The sequence below is a fragment of the Neofelis nebulosa genome, chromosome 10 (genome assembly GCF_028018385.1).
Source record: "Neofelis nebulosa isolate mNeoNeb1 chromosome 10, mNeoNeb1.pri, whole genome shotgun sequence".
Taxonomy (NCBI): Eukaryota; Metazoa; Chordata; class Mammalia; order Carnivora; family Felidae; genus Neofelis; species Neofelis nebulosa.
In genome coordinates this window covers 61,251,302-61,271,448 of record NC_080791.1, presented here as the reverse complement: position 1 = coordinate 61,271,448, position 20,147 = coordinate 61,251,302, and the positions used below count along the sequence as shown (strand labels likewise).

The 20,147-nt window shown below is 36.9% G+C and overlaps 1 protein-coding gene across 1 annotated transcript; it reads left to right on the top strand.

Moving 5' to 3' along the window:
* Positions 1–12,482: 12,482 nt before the first annotated feature.
* On the top strand, positions 12,483–16,368 carry LOC131488623 (olfactory receptor 51L1-like). The gene is made up of 2 exons (XM_058690482.1): positions 12,483–12,493; positions 15,405–16,368. Exons 1-2 carry the CDS (start codon positions 12,483–12,485, stop codon positions 16,366–16,368), a joined length of 975 nt encoding a protein of 324 aa, XP_058546465.1.
* The last annotated feature ends 3,779 nt before the right edge of the window (positions 16,369–20,147 follow it).

The window sequence follows — 20,147 nt, the reverse complement described above, 5'->3', positions numbered from 1 at the left end:
ACTGGAGGTAGAGCCTGTCATGAGTCTGTCCCAAGTAGCCACTTTCCTACCACAAAAGTGTGGGTTCCTAGAAGGAAGAAAAACACACAGTATGGAGAAGACAACTCATATTTCTACCTTAGTTTTTTTTCTTTTCTCTTATTGTTTTGTAGACACATTACCTATACAGTTTGAAAAATGGTTTTGAAAAATTACCCAAAGTCTTTTAATATATTACTTTTTAGTCTTTTAAATGGTTTATGGTCATTATGTTTTTTTCTGTCAATATTTTATTCTACTAATTCTGGATTTTGAGTCATTCACAGGATATTCTTCCCTCCTCTAAGTTTATAATGTATTGTCCTATCTTTTCTACTACTATTTTGATAAATTGGTTTGTTTTTATTTACTTGTAGATTCATCATTTACTTGCCATTTATTTTTGTGTATGTTATTAAGTATGTATATTTTCCAATACTCTGATCTCTCCATGTCAAGCATTAATTTTCCTCAGACAAGGACACTTTATAGAGAAGGAACATTGGAAGGGGTGCCTGGGTGGCTCAGTCCATTAAGCATCAGACTTTGGCTTAGGTCATGATCTCACAGTTGGTGAGTTCAAACCCTGTGTTGGGCTATGTGTTGATAGGTCAGAGCCTGGAGCCTGCTTCAGATTTTGTGTCTTCCCGTCTCTCAATGCCCCTCCCCTGCTTGTGCATGTTCTCTCTCTCTCAAAAGTAAATAAATAATTTTTTTTTTAAAAAAGAAGGAACATTGTAAAAAGTTTAGGTAATAAATGCATCATAAAAAATCCATTTTCCAATGGAAAAACCTAGAAGACTAATCAAATCATATCATAGGATATAATGGATACTTGAAAAACATTGCACATGTAGTGAGTATGGTTACCAATTTGAAAGGGAAATAAATGAGCCCTCAAACTGGTTTAAATGGGACCCAGAAGCCCACAAACATCCAAGGATAAATAGCACTTACCTCACTTATTCAATATGGGTGTTTGGAGTTTGGTTTCCATTTCACATTCCCCACCCAACGTTCATTTATGTGTACATATACTGCAATCAGACCAGAGTTTTACTTAAGTGAATTCTTATCATTTTTTTTGATTGATGTAATTGATTTGTGAGCTACATCAGCCTTGTTGATCCTGAAGCCTCCCTTTTGGTGTCACTGGAACTCAATTCTTTTTCTAATCCTCCTGTCTGTAGACACAGCATTGGGCCATCTTTAACAGATACAAGAAAAATATCAGCAATAACATTCTCATGATCCTAACTAATGAAGTTAGTACCCCCCACACCCTAAGACTTTGATCCAGTGGCTCATTATAATTGCAAATATCTGGTGCCATTCTCCTAGTTTTCTTATTTTTGCTTCCTTGCTCATTCAGTTTTAGTGTATTTCAGTTACAAAGTGACTTAACTTTATGCCACAATATTTTACAGGTAATTAAACCATGTTTGAAAATGCTTACCACAGTCTTCTTTCAATTTGAATTTTTACATTTTAATTATCATATTTGTACCATAAAATATCTCCAATGACATCAAAAGAGAGGCTTGTTATAGGTAAGTAGACTGAGGCTTTGAGACTTAAATGGTTTGCCTAAAGGCACACAGATGTAGATGGTAATTTCCCAGAACAGTGGTTGCATCACCTGTCTGTTGCTGCAGCCTTGTGACTAGCTTGGTCAACATCCAAGTCCAGCCTACTACAGTGAGCAGTCCCTAATACCAAAGCAATGTTAAAATAAATTCAGTTCCTTCAGATGCTTCACTAGCTCAGTATTTTACTCATCTGTACTTTTGCTGCCATGCCTTCTTTCTATCACAACAAACACACAACATCTTATGTTTGTTACTAAAGCCCTCATCAGTTAACCATCTATGCCTTATTCCTCATAATGCAATAAGAGAAATTTGCCTATAATGGAGATCTTTACATAGTTAAAGAAGAAAAAAAATTATCATTATCTAATTCCTTAAGTTTATTCATGAATTATAATCATATCCCAATATCTAAGAGTATTTTTGACTCTTTAAAATTATTTACAGATTTATTATCATATTTGAACTACTAAATATCTATATGAGATCAACAGAAGCCATGTTATATATGAGTAGCCTGGGTTCAGAAATATTACTGAGCAAACAAAAGAATCATTAGAAGTAGAATCTAAGCCCCTGCTTCTAAACCTTCCGTAACTTCTACTGAAACATGTTAACCCTATTTCAGAAAGTAGCCCGATTCTGTACTGTGATGACCCTTAGTCACACACTAGGAATTAGAGTGATGGATATAATTCATAAATGGCCCTTCCTACTCAGACTGCAGAGCATGTTTTCCCGGCTTCCTTATGTAATTCCCTTGTGCTCTCCTGCAAATGCCCCCAAATTTTACCTGGGCAGGTGTTGTTTTCTCACTTTTCTTTACAATTTTACCAAAAAGATAGGTCTAGAACAAAACTGAGGGAGGCAGGTCGTGAAAGGAAAAGGTTTTGCTGGGCAGAGAAGGGAGTGAAGTGGGAAGAGCTCTAAGAATCTCCAACAAGAGTGAGGATGTATGAAACAGTCCACTGAATATCTCTGCTTGTATGTCTAAAAGGCACAACAAAGGTCACATGGCCAAGAAAGAATTCTTGATAATTGCCTTAATATTTCCATTTTAGTAAATGTAACTCATGCTGCATAGCTGATCAAATATAAAAACTAGGCATTGTCCTTGATTATTCAAATCTTCTCACTTCAACCTAACCCACTAACATGTCCTCTTGTTCCTATGTCCAGAATATTTAACTAATTCACTTCTGCTTTTTATCACTACTATGATTTCTCTTGTAAACTATTTTATTAGCCATTTAACTCATCTAATTCTTTTCTTTTTTGAGCCATTCCCTCAAATGAATTTTTCTTATAGCAGTAAATTCTTAAAGACATCAGCAAGGTAAATCATTCCTGTGTTTAAAATGTGTTAACTGCTGCTTACTGATCTCAGGATGAAAGGAAAGCCATTGCCATTACTCATAAGATCTTTCTTTCCAGTGTGTGGGGAAAGGAAGATGGATTTCTACATGTGATTTTGCCCCTACTCCCTTGCCTCTTTACCTTTTGCTCAAATCCCCCAGAGTACCTCTCAGAGAGTTTTACTATTTCCAGCCTCAAAACATTATGGTTCCCATTGTTCACCACATTACCAACATTCTTTCTTTCTCTGTTTGTATAATAATCCAAGTCTCCTCATAATTCTATTCAAATAGTCTCTTTCCACTTATCTAAAATACTGCAACATATCTCTTCTCATAGTACTGTACCACATTATGTATTTTTTCCCACAAAATTCATTTTTTTCCACCTCAACCAAATCCTTATGTCCAACCACCCACAATCTCTTTTCTTTAACCCACATTCTCTTTCCCTTTTTCCATTGACAAATTGGTCATTGTTTTTCCTCCAAGCTTAGCCCTCCTCCCCCATAACAGACTTACTCAAGTCTATAGCCACTTGCATTTCCCCATTACTTAATTAACTTTCAGTGCCTTGCTTTCTTGCTCATGGAGTGCTCAAATTGGAGATGGTGCTTCCTAAGCGGCATAGGAGTTACCAATTTATATATCTGAGACAAAATAAGCTTATAGTTTTTCCTGGCTATAGATGGTTCCTGGAAGCCTGAGAGAACCACAGCCACTAATGCCACATAAGGAGTAGGGACCCATGGGCATAAGGGATGAATGTAGCTCAGGATGAGACAGTGGGGATTTCCACAGGAACAGAGACCGCCCAAGAAAGACTCAGGTGGATAAATTCAAGGAAACTCTGACTGTATCTCCGATAGCTGGCTGAGCTTAGATACATACACAGAGGAGTGGACAAGTTTCAACTGAAAAGCCTTTAGTAGAACAAAAGGCTCTGTGGATACTAAAATTATACAACTGCTTCTGTTTTACAAGCAACAGAATCTCCACTCTATTTTGGGACTAGATTGCAACTCCTTTGAAATTGAATTTATACATGGGCATCTCTGCTTAATTCAGTCCATCAGAGGAAGGCCAATGGAGTGATGGGTAGGAGAGTAGATGCATCAGTCCCATATTCTGAGCAAATTTTAGAAATAGATGATATCTGAATAATGGTTCATGCAGCTTAAAACAGTATTAAATTCATTATGTCATTTTACATTAACAAAATCCTGTGACATGCTCATCTTTTAAGTTGACTCCTCCAAAACTTAACTAATAGTTTAACTTAACAATATGTAACTATATGACTCCTCAGTTTACAATGTTAATGGAAAGATTAAAAATTTGTAATTTTACTTGAGTTCAAATTCCAGTGCAATGAATTCATACTAGAATAGTTTTTAGGCAAATGAACTGAACATTCTTAGCTAGTTTTCTTAACTGTGTTATGGTATGATTACATATCAATAAAATTCCTTAAGAATTAAATTGGATATGAGAAACAGTATGGAGATTCCTCAAAAAATTAAACATATAATTACAATATGATCTAGTAATTTCACTACTGGGAATTTATACAAATAATACGAAAAACACTAATTCAAGAAGATATACGCACCCTAGATTTATTGAAGCATTATTTAGAATAGCCAAATTATGGAAGAAGCCTAAATGTCCATCTATAGATTAATGGATAAAGAAAATGTGATATATATGCATATATCCACTAATATAATGGAATATTATTCAGCCATAAAAAGGAATGATATCTTGACATTTGCAACAACATGGATGGATCTGGAGGGCATGATGCTAAGTGAAATAACACAGTTAGAAAAGAAAAGTAGCATATGATTTCACTCATATGTGGAATTTAAGAAACAAAACAAATGAACAAAGGGAAAAAAAAAGGATATAGAGAGGCAAACCAAGAAACAGACTCTCAACTATAGAGAACAAATTGGTGGTTACCAGAGAGAAGGTGGATGGGGGTGGGAAAAATAGGTGAAGAGAATAAAGAGTATACTTATCACAATGAGCACTGACTAATGTATAAAATTTTTGAATCATTGTATCATACACCTGAAACAAATATAACATTGTATATTAACTATAGTGGAATTAAATTAAAATATAAAATCAAAACTCAAAAAAAGTATCAAATGGGATAATGTCTACAATACAACGAACATAACCTTCATATATGCTCAATACATATTTGTTTATCTCTTCCATTTATTTATTTATTTATTTATTTATTTATTTATTGTAAAGAGATAGATAAAGTATGTAAGATTTAGCCAGAATACATTATAGGCCATTTATCTTATTCTTCATGGAAATAAGATGTGAAGTTTCTTTCCTCTATTCCCTTTTTTCTCCAACGTGTAGTTAAATAAGTAGCAAAATGTTGACAGAATTTGCTTTTGTTGGAGACTGATCCCTGGTTATGTCTGAAAGATTCAATATTATAATCAGTAAACTATGAATGTACAACAGTATTTGGGGATTGGTGTGGAATCTAATAAACTTATGACAATTCACTGGTTGTCTTAAATTTATACTGACATTATTGGACAGAAAAATAATAACACTCCCTTGCTTTCTTTTTGCTTCTCTTTTTTTTTCATTCATTGAAATTATGGCAAATATAGAAGATATGGCCTCTGCTAAGGAAAAATGTGCACTACAATAAAGGAGAAAGACATACAAAAATATAAAATATAAAATGGCAAGAAATAAAAGACAAGTTCATGTGCCATATGGAATGAGGACAGATGTCGATGGTGGTTCAAAGTTCCTAGAATTACACTCTCACAGGAACTGATATGTGAGCAGAATCTCCAATTCTAACCAAGTTACTGAGGGCATGTATGTGTGAAGAAATACCACTATGAACAAAGACACAGAGTTGTTACCTTCATCAACTAAGTAAATGACCAGTTCTCTATGCAGAGAGATATAGAAAAGGAATCTTAAGAGGATAGAAAAATTTAATGTTTTACAAGACATGGGAGGCCGCATTTTCTTTGTAATTTCTTGGTTTATATTTTTTCTAATGAGTACAATTGTAACTGCATTATTTATTTGCTTCCCTTAAGCTACATAGTGACACAAGTATACTGAGTACATTGGCTCTGTTAAAAAAAAAAAAAAATCAAACCACAGATATACAACTACATTATACCTTTCCCATACTTTTTTTCCATCCATCCTACATTTAAGACTCCTAATTTGGGTATGTATTCTTTTAAATTGTTTTCTGGGTTTATATAATTCTCACTACAAATGTGCATATATTATACAATTGACCTTTGGACAACATGGGTTAGAATGGCATGAGCCCAGTTATACATGGATTTTTTAAACAAATACAGTACAGTATTGTATATGTATTTTCTCTTTCTTATGATTATTTTAACATCTATTTTCTTGGGGTTCCTCGGTGGCTCAGTTTGATAAGTGGCCAACTCTTGATTTCAGCTCACATCATTATCTCACTGTTCATGAGATCAAGCCCCATGTAAGGCTCTGTGCTGACAGTGTGGAGCTTGCTTGGGATTCTCACTCTTTCTTTCTCTGCCCCTCCCCTGCTTGTGCATGCTCTCTCTCAAAATAAATAAACTTTATTAAAAAAACACAAAATCATTTTATTTTCTCTAGCTTACTTTATCGTAAGAATATAGCATATAATAAATATAACATATAGAATATGTGTTAATCAATTTATGTTATCAGTAGAGCTAACAGTAGGTTATTAGCAGTTAAGTTTTTGAAGAATCAAAAATAATAGGCAAATTTTTGACAGCACAGGGCTCAGAGCCCCTGACCCCCATGCTGTTCAAGGATCAACTATATATCCACATATTCATCTGTTTAAATGTTCAAAAGAGAATATCCATCCCTAGGACCTTGAAGTACAAATGATCACAGTAAGCAGAAATTTTGGATATGAAACTTCAACAGAGTAAGTGGAAACACACGTGTCATCACTGTAACTCAATATCGATGCCCAGTTTGTTGTACGTATTCAAATCTTTTCTTCAATGGACCGTGAATTAAGGGTTATTTTTCCTGATCACAAAACTCCATAATCTTCAGGTGTCTATAATAGTGGTGAGGCAGGCAGACTAGGGAAGCGCTGGATATTTGCAAGAGTAACAAAAAAAAAAAAAATAGGGAACTGAGTCTGTCATCTGACAGTTTGTGGTGATTAAGCCAACCTGTGACAGCTCTGTGGTTTCTCAAGACAGCAAGTAGACTTAACCGCAGCACGCATGCGCACAAAAAGCCCGTTATGCACCAAATGACTGAGAATGACGCCTCCACTGGGAATGCCAGAAGACTCCTAGTAGGTCCTGGCCACATACGGAGTATCCGCAAGAGCAAAATTTGCCTCTGCATAGTACTGACCATAGAGCATGCGTAATACTATGTAGAGTTCCTAGATATCCCCTGCTATTCCCAGAACCCCATAGGAATATTTAGTCCCCAAATGATAACCTCCCATACGCATCAGAGCCTAACATCCACTTGGCATCACTTGGATTTTCTGAGTTTTCCCGCACTTCCACTTTGGGAGTGTGTACTTTTGCATTGTAATAAATCTTATGCTTATACTTTATTCTAACTCGTCTTTGAATTCTTTCTCCAGCGAAGTCAAGAATCTGACATTGGTTGGTGGCTGAGGTCTTGGGTCCTGAGAACTCCCCCAATGTATAAGTGGGTAGAACAAAAGACCTAGAGCCTGCTTCATATTCTGTGTCTCCCCCTCTCTCTGCCCCTCCCCTCCCTTGCTCACACTCTGTCAATCTCTCTCTCAAAACTAAACATTAAAAATTAAAAATAAATAAAAATAAAAAGAAGAAAGCATGTGGGTATGGGAGGGGGGATAAGGCTGTTTATTATGGGACCAGTATGACTTTCAAAATATCAACAAAACTAAATGTCACCAAAACCAAAAAGCAACCATAGAATGGGAAAAGATATTTGCAAAAGACATATTGGATAAAGGGTTAGTATCCAAAATCTATAAAGAACTCGCCAAAGTCAACACCTGAAAAAACAAATAATCCACTGAAGAAATGGGCAGTAGACATGAATAGACACTTTTCCAAAGAAGACATCCACATGGCCAACAGACACATGAAATGATGCTCAACGTCACTCAGTATCAGGAAAATACAAATCAAAACTACACTGAGATACCACCTCACACTGGTCAGTATGGCTAAAATGAACAACTCAGGAAACAACAGATGCTAGTCAGGATGTGGAAAAAGGGGAATCCTCTGGCACTGTTGGTAGGAATGCAAACTGGTACAGCCACTCTGGAAAAGAGTGTGGAGGTGCCTCAAAAAATTAAAAATAGAACTACCCTACGACCCAGCAGTAGCACTAGTAGGAATTCATCCAAAGGGCACAAGAGTGTGATTCATAGGGGTACATGTACCCCAATGTTTATAGCAGCACTTTCAACAATAGCCATATTATGGAAAGAACCCAAATCAACTGATGGATGGATAAAGAAGATGTGGTTTGTATATACAATGGAATACTACTTGGCAATGAGAAAGAATGAAATCATGCCATTTACAGCAATGTGGATGGAACTGGAAAGTATTATGCTGAGTGAAATAAGTCAGTCAGAGAAAGACAGATATGGTATGTTTTCACTCATATGGAACTTGAGAAACTTAACAGAAGACAGATCATGGGGGAAGGGAAGGGGAACAAATAGTTACAAAGAGAGAGGGAGGGAGGCAAACCGTAAAAGACTCTTAAGTACAGAGAATAATCTGATGGTTGATGGGGTGGTGGTGGAGAAGGGAAAATGGGTGATGGACATTGAGAAGGGCACTTGTTGGGATAAGCACTGGATGTTGTATGTAAGCAATGAACCATGGGAATCTACCCCAAAAACCAAGAGCATACTTTACACACTGTATGTTAGCCAATTTGACAATAAATTATATCATAAATAAATAAATAAATAAATAAATCCATATTGTTCAGTACTTTGAGTACTGAATAGAGTGTATTAACATGGTAATATATAGCATACTATTAAAAATTGGTTATCTTCTTACCTTTTTTTAATTTGAAGACAAAAATGAGGACGGATTTTTAAGGTCTAGCATTTTTGGCAGCATAAATAAAATACTGTTCAGCATCTGAAAACAATTTTTTTTAAATAAATAAAAATTTTAAAAAAGAACGCATGGTGGGGGGTGGCGGCGAGGCTGTTTATTATGGGACCAGTGGGACCAGTATGACTTTCAAAATGTTGTTCTATGATCTTTTTGTATATAAAAAATAATCTTTATTTATTTTTTAGAGGGACAGAGACAGAGCATGAGCAGGGGAGGAGCAGAGAGAGAGGAAGACAGAATCTGAACTAGGCTCCAGGCTCTGAGCTGTCAGCACAGAGCCGGACTCGGGGCTGGAACTCATGAACCAGGAGGTCATGACCTGAGGCAAAGTCAGATGCTCAACAAACTGAGCCATCCAGGTGCCCCAACGTTGTTCTAAAATCTTAGGAAATGAGACAAGTATAGTCAGCCAATCACAGCATGGGGTGGGGGGAGGGGGAGCCAATCCAGAAGTGTGCAGAGTGGAGGAAAGGTCTTGAGGGGAAGTTTGGATGAATCTGACTGCTTAGAGAGGGAGCTGAATGGAGAGAAAGCCATAAAGTTGTTTGACTAACTGGATATGTAGAAGGAAGTGAAGGAAGCTCACCATACAGGTTGTAACCACATTGTTGCAGGTCTTGCCTGCTGAGGTCCAGAGTGAGTACAAATTGTGTCCTAAGTGGAGAGTCAGGAGCAACGCAAGGAGCTGTCGGTTTCCCAGCACACTGGCAACGGGCTCACCTTGTCCTCACACTGAATGAACTTCATGTTGGTGCCAACGAACCTCCTTCTGTTCATTCCACAGCAAGCAGCACATCATCAAAAATTCTGGCTTTTCAATCTCAAAGCCCCACCCTGTAACTTGGCATGTCCCTAAACTATTAAGACTAAAATCTTAAAAAGAAAAGAAAGAAAGAAAGAAAGAAAGAAAGAAAGAAAGAAAGAAAGAAAGAAAGAAAGAAAGAAAGAAAAAGAAAAGAAGGTGGAGGAAATCTATTCTGTAGCAAAAACCTTCTCTCACATCATGTCTCACTCTATTTATTGTCTTACAACTGCACTATTTCTTACTAAGTACCCCAATCCTAAGACTCATGCACATTCTTCAGCTTTCAGGTGGTATCACGATCTTCCAAATGGAAGATTTTTGGATTCTCATACATTTAACTCTGGATATTGGTGCTCAGATATTTTCCCTCATTTAGCATCCACCCAAAGGTCATATTGAAAATTCCATATAGATACATATACATGAATGTAAATATATGTGGAAATGTATTAGTAAAATTTAGCAAAGCTTCTCTATTGATAAATAAGGAGATATTCACAGAGATCACCTCAGGGCCTTACAATAACAAAACAAAATACTCTTGCACTTGTCTGTCCCTAAAGATACCTTCTATGTATTTGTTCAGGTGTAGCCCTTGCTGAGGCAGAGTAACTCAGAAAGACTATATGGTGCTGTGTCTTATGACAAAAATAACTCCTACCTAAACATTTATATGCATTGTAGTTTCTCCATAGGCTAAAGTTCCCTCATTTTGGCTTATGTAAATCATCAGAAGTTTTAAAATGTATGTTATTATTTATTTGCTTTATAGGAAAATCCATGAAGAGTGATTTAAATTAACATTAAGGCAATTAAAGTAGGGCACCTGGGTGGCTCAGTAGGTTAAGCATCTGACTCCTGGTTTTGGCTCAGGTCATGATCTCATGGCTTTGTGGGTTCAAGCCCCATATTGGGCTCTGTTCTGACAGTGCAGAGCCTGCTTGGGAGTCTTTCCCTCTCCCTTTCTCACTGCCCCTCCCCCACTCATGCTGTCTCTCTCTGAAAATAAATAAACATAAAAATTTTAATAAAAAGAAATTAAAGTAAAAGGAGAAGAATGATGCATTGAGTATCAGTGAAGGCAGTCAGTTCAGATCATTTGTCTGGTAATTCCATAAGAAGATGTTTGAAGATGGAACTGTGAGGATTTTTCTACTGTTAAAGTATAAAGAGTCTCATTTACATAGACTACCAGTGGATGGTGAATTTCTTTAGTAATTGAGTACATTTTCTTTAGGAAAACTATTATTTATATTGAGGTCATCAGTTCCTGAAAAAAACAGTTCTCAACTGAAAGTATTAAATACAGCAATGTCTAGAGATTAGTGAGTCATGACAAATGTGTAATAGACAAATCTGAGTTGAGTGAACCTATGATAAAGTTGTTAGGAGTTATAATTAGACCAATATTGCCAAGATCAAAACTGGAGTTGGAAAAATTAGCTGTACACCACATTTTCAAATGTAGTTCCTATACTAAACAGGGCTGACATTACAATTGGAACTCCCATCCCAGTTAGAGATTTCTGATCATTCGTTAATGCACATGCCAGGCTGCTGTACTGCTCAATCACCAATAGACATGTAGAAAACAATATTGTTGACAAACATAGAGTTTTAAAGGTTGAGTAAAGGCCTCTATTTTTAATCCTATCAAACATAATCTGTTTCATCAGGAAGAGCTCTAGGGCACGGTGAACAAAGTACTACACTGGTCAATCAGATCTGAGCGATTACATTGCTTTTATGGCACATCATGAGGTTTTGAAAATAGATTTTGTATTTTATAGCAGTTTTAGGTTCATAGCAAAATTGAGTGGAAGGAACAGAGATTTCCCATATATCCACTGTTGTATGATTTTGAGGGAGGCAGATCATAACTGAATCTCATTTTTATCCAGTGTATAATAATAGAACTGAAGTAGATCACTTCCAGCTCTTAGGGTATAGACTCTGTCCCTCCTCAGTTTAAGTCCTTAAGAAGTCCCTCTCACTGGCTGCACCATATCCACAAATCGTTACTGCCCCATCATATCTCGGGTACAAACTAGTATCTCATCTCATGTTGTGCTACCTCATTTCTTCTAGACATAGATGCAATAGTATTTGAGACTCTCAATAGCCTACTTGCCCCTGTATTCCCAAAGTCTGAATCCTGCTGTAGCCAGAGAAACACAGACTGAAGTGGTGGCACTGACAGGGTTACAAACACTGCCCTGCATTTATCCTGGGGCCTCCTATCTCAAAGGACTGGAGGAGACTTATGAACTGATCCTTCTTCCTCTGAGAATTAGAATGGTCTCTGATGACAAGTGGAACTATTCTCCCAAGTACATGAGTGAGTCCTGGGGGAAATAAAAGTGGGAGGTAAGAGGAAATTACAGGGGGGCACTTGAGAGACGAAAGAGAGGAAGGTGGACACCCAGAGTATGGGAAGGAGGACCAGGACACTGTTGGAGAAGAGAGACATTCTCAGTTCATCAGAGGATATAATTTTCACTAAAATACCTTCATTGTTCATGTTCATTCCTATAGCATTCAAGCCAGACTCAGGCTTTTCAGGCTGGACATGCCCAGGATGCCCTAGATCTTTATGGTAGGTGGTCTTTGAGTCCATGGGTGGGATGTGATGCTTATAACGGGAGAAGGATTATTTTTTTTTCTGATACGACAGAATAGGGATTCAAGAATTCTAGTAGGATGTACTAGATGACCTTCAAGAAGGTCCCTTCCAATCCCAGTATCAGTGATTTTTAAGGTGACATTAATATGACTCAGAGGTCTAAAACCAAATTACACTTCTTCTGATGTTTGACATCTTAAATTCAATCCTTAAACTCAATCCTCCTCCTCTAGGAAATGGTAGAAAACATCACAGGACCATGTGAATGAATTTGAAATATAGGATCAGAAACAAGAGGAATTGGACAAAAATTGAACCAAGGGCAGCATATAAGGAGCTGTGGAAAAACACGCAGAGCAAACACTAGTGAATATATGGAATGTAGTGATTATATGTTGTGGCAACTTGAGAGCAGTAACATGGCTGCTCAGATTCCAGGCTCCCTGTAGTCCCAAAGACCTCATTCCTGTTCTTGGAGAGACTTCCCATCTCATCCTGGGCTCTGACTTTTTGTTTTCTCCGCAACTGACACTGATTAGAATGAAAAGTATAGAAGTAAAGCCATCATGATTACCCAAAGACTTTGGGGGTGGAGAAAAAGGTTATGAAGTAATTTATGTTATGGCTCGACTGAATTTTCAATTGGGTGAGATGGAGATGAAACTGGCATCATTCCCACCCCTCAGGTTACCAGGTTAGGTCACTTTTGTGAGGTGCCCGCTCTGGGGTGTTTCCTTTCTGGAAGGATACTTCAGAATCTCCTCATAGCTTCCTACGTCCTGTGACTTTTCAAAGAAATACTGTTGTTGTCATATATTGTCTTCATCAAATTACCATTATTTTATGGTCACCATATATAAAGAATCTATGCTAAGTATTCTGATTACTATATCTCCTTTAATCTTAGTCAATCCTGTCAATGATTTTATCTTCAGTTTACAGATGAGGCTACTTTGGTACAGAAGGAAATAAGTCATTTGCTCAACTGAAAAATCGAGCAAGCATTAGAGCCAGACAATGTCATTTATACAGACAAGCCCCAGGCAAGAGAAGCAGGGATTGGTGGTGGTAATAAGCCAGGCAGATTGAGGAAGAGAGCAGGACCTTAATCACCAGGTCATTCAATACATGGACACTATTTAATTGTTATATGAGTTAGTCAGAAAGACTGAATTTTTCTCCGGAACTTGCTTGTTTGATTTCTACATTATGGGTCTTCTGTTTCCTAGAAAATTATCATTATTTATCATTCCAGCCAAATATCTGCTACAATCAGGGTTTATCTGCATGGAACTAGAGAAGATTGAAGGGGATTTGAAGTTCCCAAAGGGCCACAGTAGACTTTACAAGACAGGAAGATACCAGTTCATTCATTTACAAGGGGAAGCAATCTGTCTCATGGATTGTAAATTCTCAAAACAGCATTTTGGTGAGCAGGGATTCTTGGCACTTGATGGGCACTTGATGGGGATTTTGAGAGGTGGCTCCTCTTTCTTACTTCAGAGATGTTTTTCCTGAGCACATAAATACTGGAATCTGCTGGGGGAAATATATTTTCTCATTTGTTCTTAGTAGGAAAGATTTAGGATCAAGGTCAGAAGTTTTTTCTGAGCACTATAGTTTTTTAGTTATTTGTGTTGTTTTTGCCTTGAAGCATGAGTTTCCACTTTATCTTTCCACAAACCCTATCTATTTTCTATTTTCTTTTTTTTTTTTTTTTTTTTTTTTTTGTACAAGGTACCACTCTCTAAATGACTGATCAGATCTGAAGCATACTAGAAAGAAGGTTGTGAATCTTTATAATCAGAGTCAGAGGCAGCTATACTTTGCTTAAATTATATGTTTTATTACAGTAAGAAAATTACATTTAAAAATTACATAGTTCATTATTATAATTTTAAAATTCAAAATTGTTTTAATTAAGTCTATTTTAAGCCATGTTTAGTTCCTGGGATTGCTAATTCCAGACCAGGCATGTGGCCTCAATTATATGTGGTTTAACTGTGGGTATGTTAGTAAGACCTGCTTATGGTAATAAGTGCTGCTGACCCATACTTGCCTGAATTCTGTAAAGAAACTACATATGGTGTTCTAGTATCATTGAAAAAGCTGGGAAGCTTAGGCAGAAAAAGACATTGTGTGTAAATCACAGCAGGAATCATTAAAAAATAGAACTAATGTTAGGATCAGTAGCCCTGGGACGCCTGAGTGGCTCAGTCAGTTAAACATCCAAATCTTGATTTAGGCTGAGGTCATGATCTTAGGGTGCTTGGGATCAAGCCCCATGTTGGGTTCTGAGCTGACAGCAAGGAGCTTGCTTTGGATTCTCTCTCTCCCTGTCTCTCTGTGCTCCTCCCTTCCCTGTCTCTCTCTAAGAAAGAAAGAAAGAAAAAGAGAAAGAAAGAAAGAAAGAAAGAAAGAAAGAAAGAAAGAAAGAAAGAAAGAAAGAAAGAAAGAAAAATAAACACTTTTACAAAAAAATATCGGTAGTGCTTGGCAAGAAAATTCTAGAGGAAAATTATAAAATGAAGAATGTAATCTGGATCAGATTGTGTGTGGACTGGTCTGGGTTGTGTCTTTAGGAGAAGATTGTCCATATTTTGAGAGAATGTCAAGGAGTCTGCATCTGAGAGTCAGGAGGGAATCTCCTTGTGGTTATAAAGAAGATATTTTACTTAACAAACAATACTCAGCAGTGAAATATAGAAAGAAAAAGCACAAATTTGGGGATGAATTCAAGAGTGCGTATAGGAAAGTACTGAAGTTTCATTGTTTTGTTTTGTTTTCTTTTCCTGACTCAGATGCTGATCTTATCATTGCCTTCCTCACTGGAACGATCGTGAAAATGGATTGTGGTTTAACAGCGAGCTCTATGACAACCTTTAACTCCAGTAATACCCTGTCCTCCACATTCTATCTCTCAGGTATCCCTGGCTATGAGGAATTTCACCACTGGATATCCATTCCATTCTGTCTCCTGTACCTTGTTGGAATCATGGGTAACTGCACCATCCTGCATATTGTTCGGACAGACCCCAGGCTCCATCAGCCCATGTACTACTTTCTGGCCATGCTTTCCCTCACCGACATGGGCATGTCCATGCCCACCATGATATCACTCTTCAGGGTGTTGTGGTCCATTTCCAGGGAAATCCAGTTCAGTACCTGTGTGGTCCAAATGTTCTTCATTCACACTTTCTCCTTCACGGAATCATCTGTGCTCTTGGCCATGGCCTTTGACCGCTACGTGGCTATCTGCCACCCTCTACGATATGCTACCATTCTCACCCCAAGACTTATCATGAAAATTGGAATTGCAGCCCTGCTTAGGAGTGCCTGTGCCATGATTCCACTTCTGGCTCGGCTGGCCTTCTTTCCTTTCTGCCACTCTCACATCCTTTCTCATTCATATTGTCTGCACCAGGACATGATCCGCCTTGCCTGTGCTGACACCAAGTTTAATGTTATATATGGGTTGGTTCTAATCAGTGTGCTGTGGGGAATGGACTCTCTGGGTATTTTTGTGTCTTATGTGTACATCCTTCACTCTATATTAAAAATTGCATCACGTGAAGGGCGGCTTAAGGCTCTCAACACGTGTGCGTCTCACATCTGTGCTGTACTCATCCTATATGTGCCTATGATTGGGTTATCTATTGTCCACCGTTTTGCCAAACACTCCTCCCCATTGATCCATATCTTCATGGCTCACATCTACTTATTGGTTCCACCTGTGCTCAATCCAATCATCTATAGTGTGAAGACCAAACAGATCCGTCAAGGAGTCCTCTACCTACTTCTCCACACAAAAATCGGTTCTACTATGATGTAGGTATATCCTTAAAACAATGATGACATCAGTCTAAATGATGTAAATACATACTGATTGTTTGATCTAGGTATGTTGGCATCAGGATTACCAGTGAAATACTGAAAGGCAGAAATGGAGCTAACAGAGTACCCTCAGAATGGCCAAAAGGAGAGAGTTGATGTCCACTGAGATCACACAGATTGACTTAACAAGTGCTTCATAAAGTCCCTTTAAATATGAACATGTTGGTATTGAGTGTTTTAGAAATCATTTCCATCTGCTCCCTCCCATTTCTGATCCCAACCCTTTCAAGGTCATTTATCCATTAAGTTTGCCTTAAATATATTAAACCCATATTTCTTTGCTTCCTGATATTTATATTTCCAGGATATTTAATATTACCTTTATTGTTATATCAATGTGTTTCTATATCTGCATGTCCACTTATTCTCTCTTTTTTAAAGATTGGAAAATTTTTTCTTGATTTAAGAGAATATTAAGGCTCAAAACAGAAATTATCAAGTTTCATGGTACATCAGCATCATCTTTTAAAAGTCTGTACACATGTTCCGCCTTTTCTGAGGAGATTTGTTTCCCTCAGGAATAGAAAATTGCCATCTGCATATTTTTCTTTTACTTAATTTTAAGAAATATTTTTTAGAATAATTACTGAGACTCAGTAATTTTTGAAAGCCTCTAGATATTGTCATATGAAGCCAGTGACTATAATCCATTGGATCAAATGTATCTTAATAATAATTTAGGGCTACACTACTTATTCAAATAAAAATAAATGTATCCCTGATGAATTTGGCTATGAAGAATTTCATTCATGTAACAATATAACTCATTGAGGTGTAGCTACTTATAAATTTGTGGTAGTAGGAGACAGTTACAGATTTAGGTCTCACTTTTATCTGTAACTCTTTTCAGTACACAAAACTATCTTTCCTTATAATTCTAAAATTATCTAGCACATAGCTGTGCATAGGGTGGTACAAAAAAAAACCTTGCAAATGTAACTGAATTTTCTTGGTTCATGGTCTACACTTGTTTAAAGGCAAAAAAAAAATAAATTGAAAAATGAAGGGGGAAATGATACTTTTAAAATGCCTTATAATTCCCAATATTTGTAGAAGTCTTTTTTTAATGTTTATTTTTGAGAGAGAGAAAGAGAGAGAGAGAGAGAGAGAGAAAGAGGATGAGTGGGGGAGGGGCAGAGAGAAAGGGAGACAGAGAATCCAAAGCAGGCTCCAGGCTCTGAGCTGTCAGCACAGAGTCCTATGCAGGGCTTGAACCTGTGAACCATGAGATCCTGACCTGAGTCTAAGTCAGAGGCTTAACCAACTGAGCCACCCAGGTGCCCTGATACTTCCACTTCTGCAAGTTGATTTCACTTATGTCAAGTTCTCCTGCCTCAAGGTTGGCACTGCAATCAGCTGTTTATTCCTTGAACTGTTTAGCACACATTCCCATGTTCTTTATGCAATTTACAGAGGAGAATAAGAGAAAGAGATGATGTTGACTGTTATTGGCTTGCCTAACTTTCAGTTAAAATTCATGGGCAACTCCAATACTGTTCTATCATTTGATCATTCCTGGTACTCTATATAAACTAATACCAAGACAACAGCTTCCAGTGGTCAAGTAATAACTGTTCATGTTTAGGTATATACCACCTGAATTAGAAGAGGAGTAAATAAAACTGTCATTACTAACCATGATTTTGGGTGGAGATTATATATAATAAGATTAAGGAAATATACACATTATTAATTAAAAGGAGTCTACATGTATATGCTTACCTGAGAGAAAAACAAAAATGAATTCATTGAATGTTGATGATCCAGAGAAGTGAGACAACTTATTGCAATGGTAAGAGAATGTCAATAAGCTAAGAACATTCCTTTAGTGAAGATACATAATTATGATGCTACTCAGTGGTTAGAGATGTAAATCAATGCAGTTTGTCTTCATATGTATTCTTATTTTTACATTAATTATATTTGTGCCTTCAGGTACTCCTGAACTCTGAAATTACATACCCTCGTACATAGTTCAAAGGGATATAGTAAGTCATGTATTTTAATTCAACAATATGAAATTATCCTGAAATTCTTCTATTGACACCTATTAACTACCTCACCACCAGACTTGAGAAATTATTATCAGTCAGAAAACACTGGATAATATAATACTAAGCCACATTTTCCACTGAAGAACATTCAAGGTAGAGTTCAATAATATGATCTTCATTTAGAATTTTCCTACAGGTCAAATGCAGGTCTCAGCCTCACCTTTGCCATTGATCTCAGAGTCGTGTCTAAGCACAAATGTCCCAGTTGCTCCAAAAGAAAATAAACTGCTTTTCTCTATTGCCCAGAATATTTATGTAATTTTTCCTTATTTAGACCATGGCCTTGATTTTTTTTGCCTACTTTGTGGTTTATATCTCAAATAATATACGACCATATATTTATTTCTTTATTCTTCTGATACATATTTTGTAGATCACGTGTATGCTGTATTTCTTGTTAGTATGAACACTCAGTGAAAGATACAAGTTTTGTGTCTTAATGAAAGAAATATTCAGATACTCTACACACACACACACACACACACACACACACACAATTGTTTCCCAGGTAAGATAAAGGCATTTAGTTTAAAAAGTAAAGAGTTCTGGAATTATATGAAAGATGAAAATGGTAAATGAGAAACTAAAAATAACAATGGTAGGAAATGTTCATTGGCTTTCCAGAGTGTCTAAATGGAATGTCTACAGCTGGAAATAGGTTGTTTACAGACACAGGTGAGGCAATAGTTAAATTTACAAGGTCCTACTTTACCATACATTTAGAAATACTATGAAATTCCCATTTATGTCCAGATATCTTTGTGGTTTTTTTAATGTTTTTTATTTATTTTTTGAGAGAGAGAGAGACAGAGAGTGAGCAGGGGAGGGACAGAGAGAGAGGGAAACACAGAATCTGAAACAGGCTCCAGGCTCTGAGCTGTCAGCACAGAGCCCAATGCAGGGCTCAATTCACAAACCACAAGATCATGACCTGAGCTGAAGTCTAACGCTTCACTGACTGAGCCACCCAGGTGCCCCTGTCTGGAAATCTTTGTAAACATAATTTTGTAGAAATTAGTTTGTTTGTTTTTCTTCAGTAGGTATAGGAAAGCCATAGAAATCAGCAAACCTTGAGAGAGAGGAATATATAAGGCCCTATAGCCTCTAAGAAGTTGATGTCCTGACTCATGAAATATTTCCGTCTTATTCTTGGCAGGATATGCTGCAAATGCAACCAACTGGAAACACTGTTATTTCTCTCTTTTTTATTCATTATTTTAAAAACTCCTTGGAGGCAAAAAACAATTTAAAGTTGGTGCTGTTCAAATAAAAGTAACTGTCCTCTATCAAATATTCTCAGCAGCACACTCTCCAAAAGCTACTGAGAGTCAATAGCCTACTTTTATATAAGCTTAGTTACATAATTTCACAAATCAGCAGAATACTCATTAGCAAATAAAAAATATGAGACAAAGAGTAATACCTGGCATGCCAAAACACCAGTTCATGTCAGGTTTTCAGTCTGTGCTATAATTTTTAGTTTAGTTTTCTAGATGTTACATGTGTGCCTGCAGATATCAAAGAAGTTGGGCCTGTGCATGGTAAAATAGATTAATACATTTGTAAAGTCATATCTAAAGATCTCTCACAAGTGAAAGCTGACAAAATTAAATATAATTTCAAAGATGGATAGTAAAAAATCATGGAAGAGACATTTGTGGGA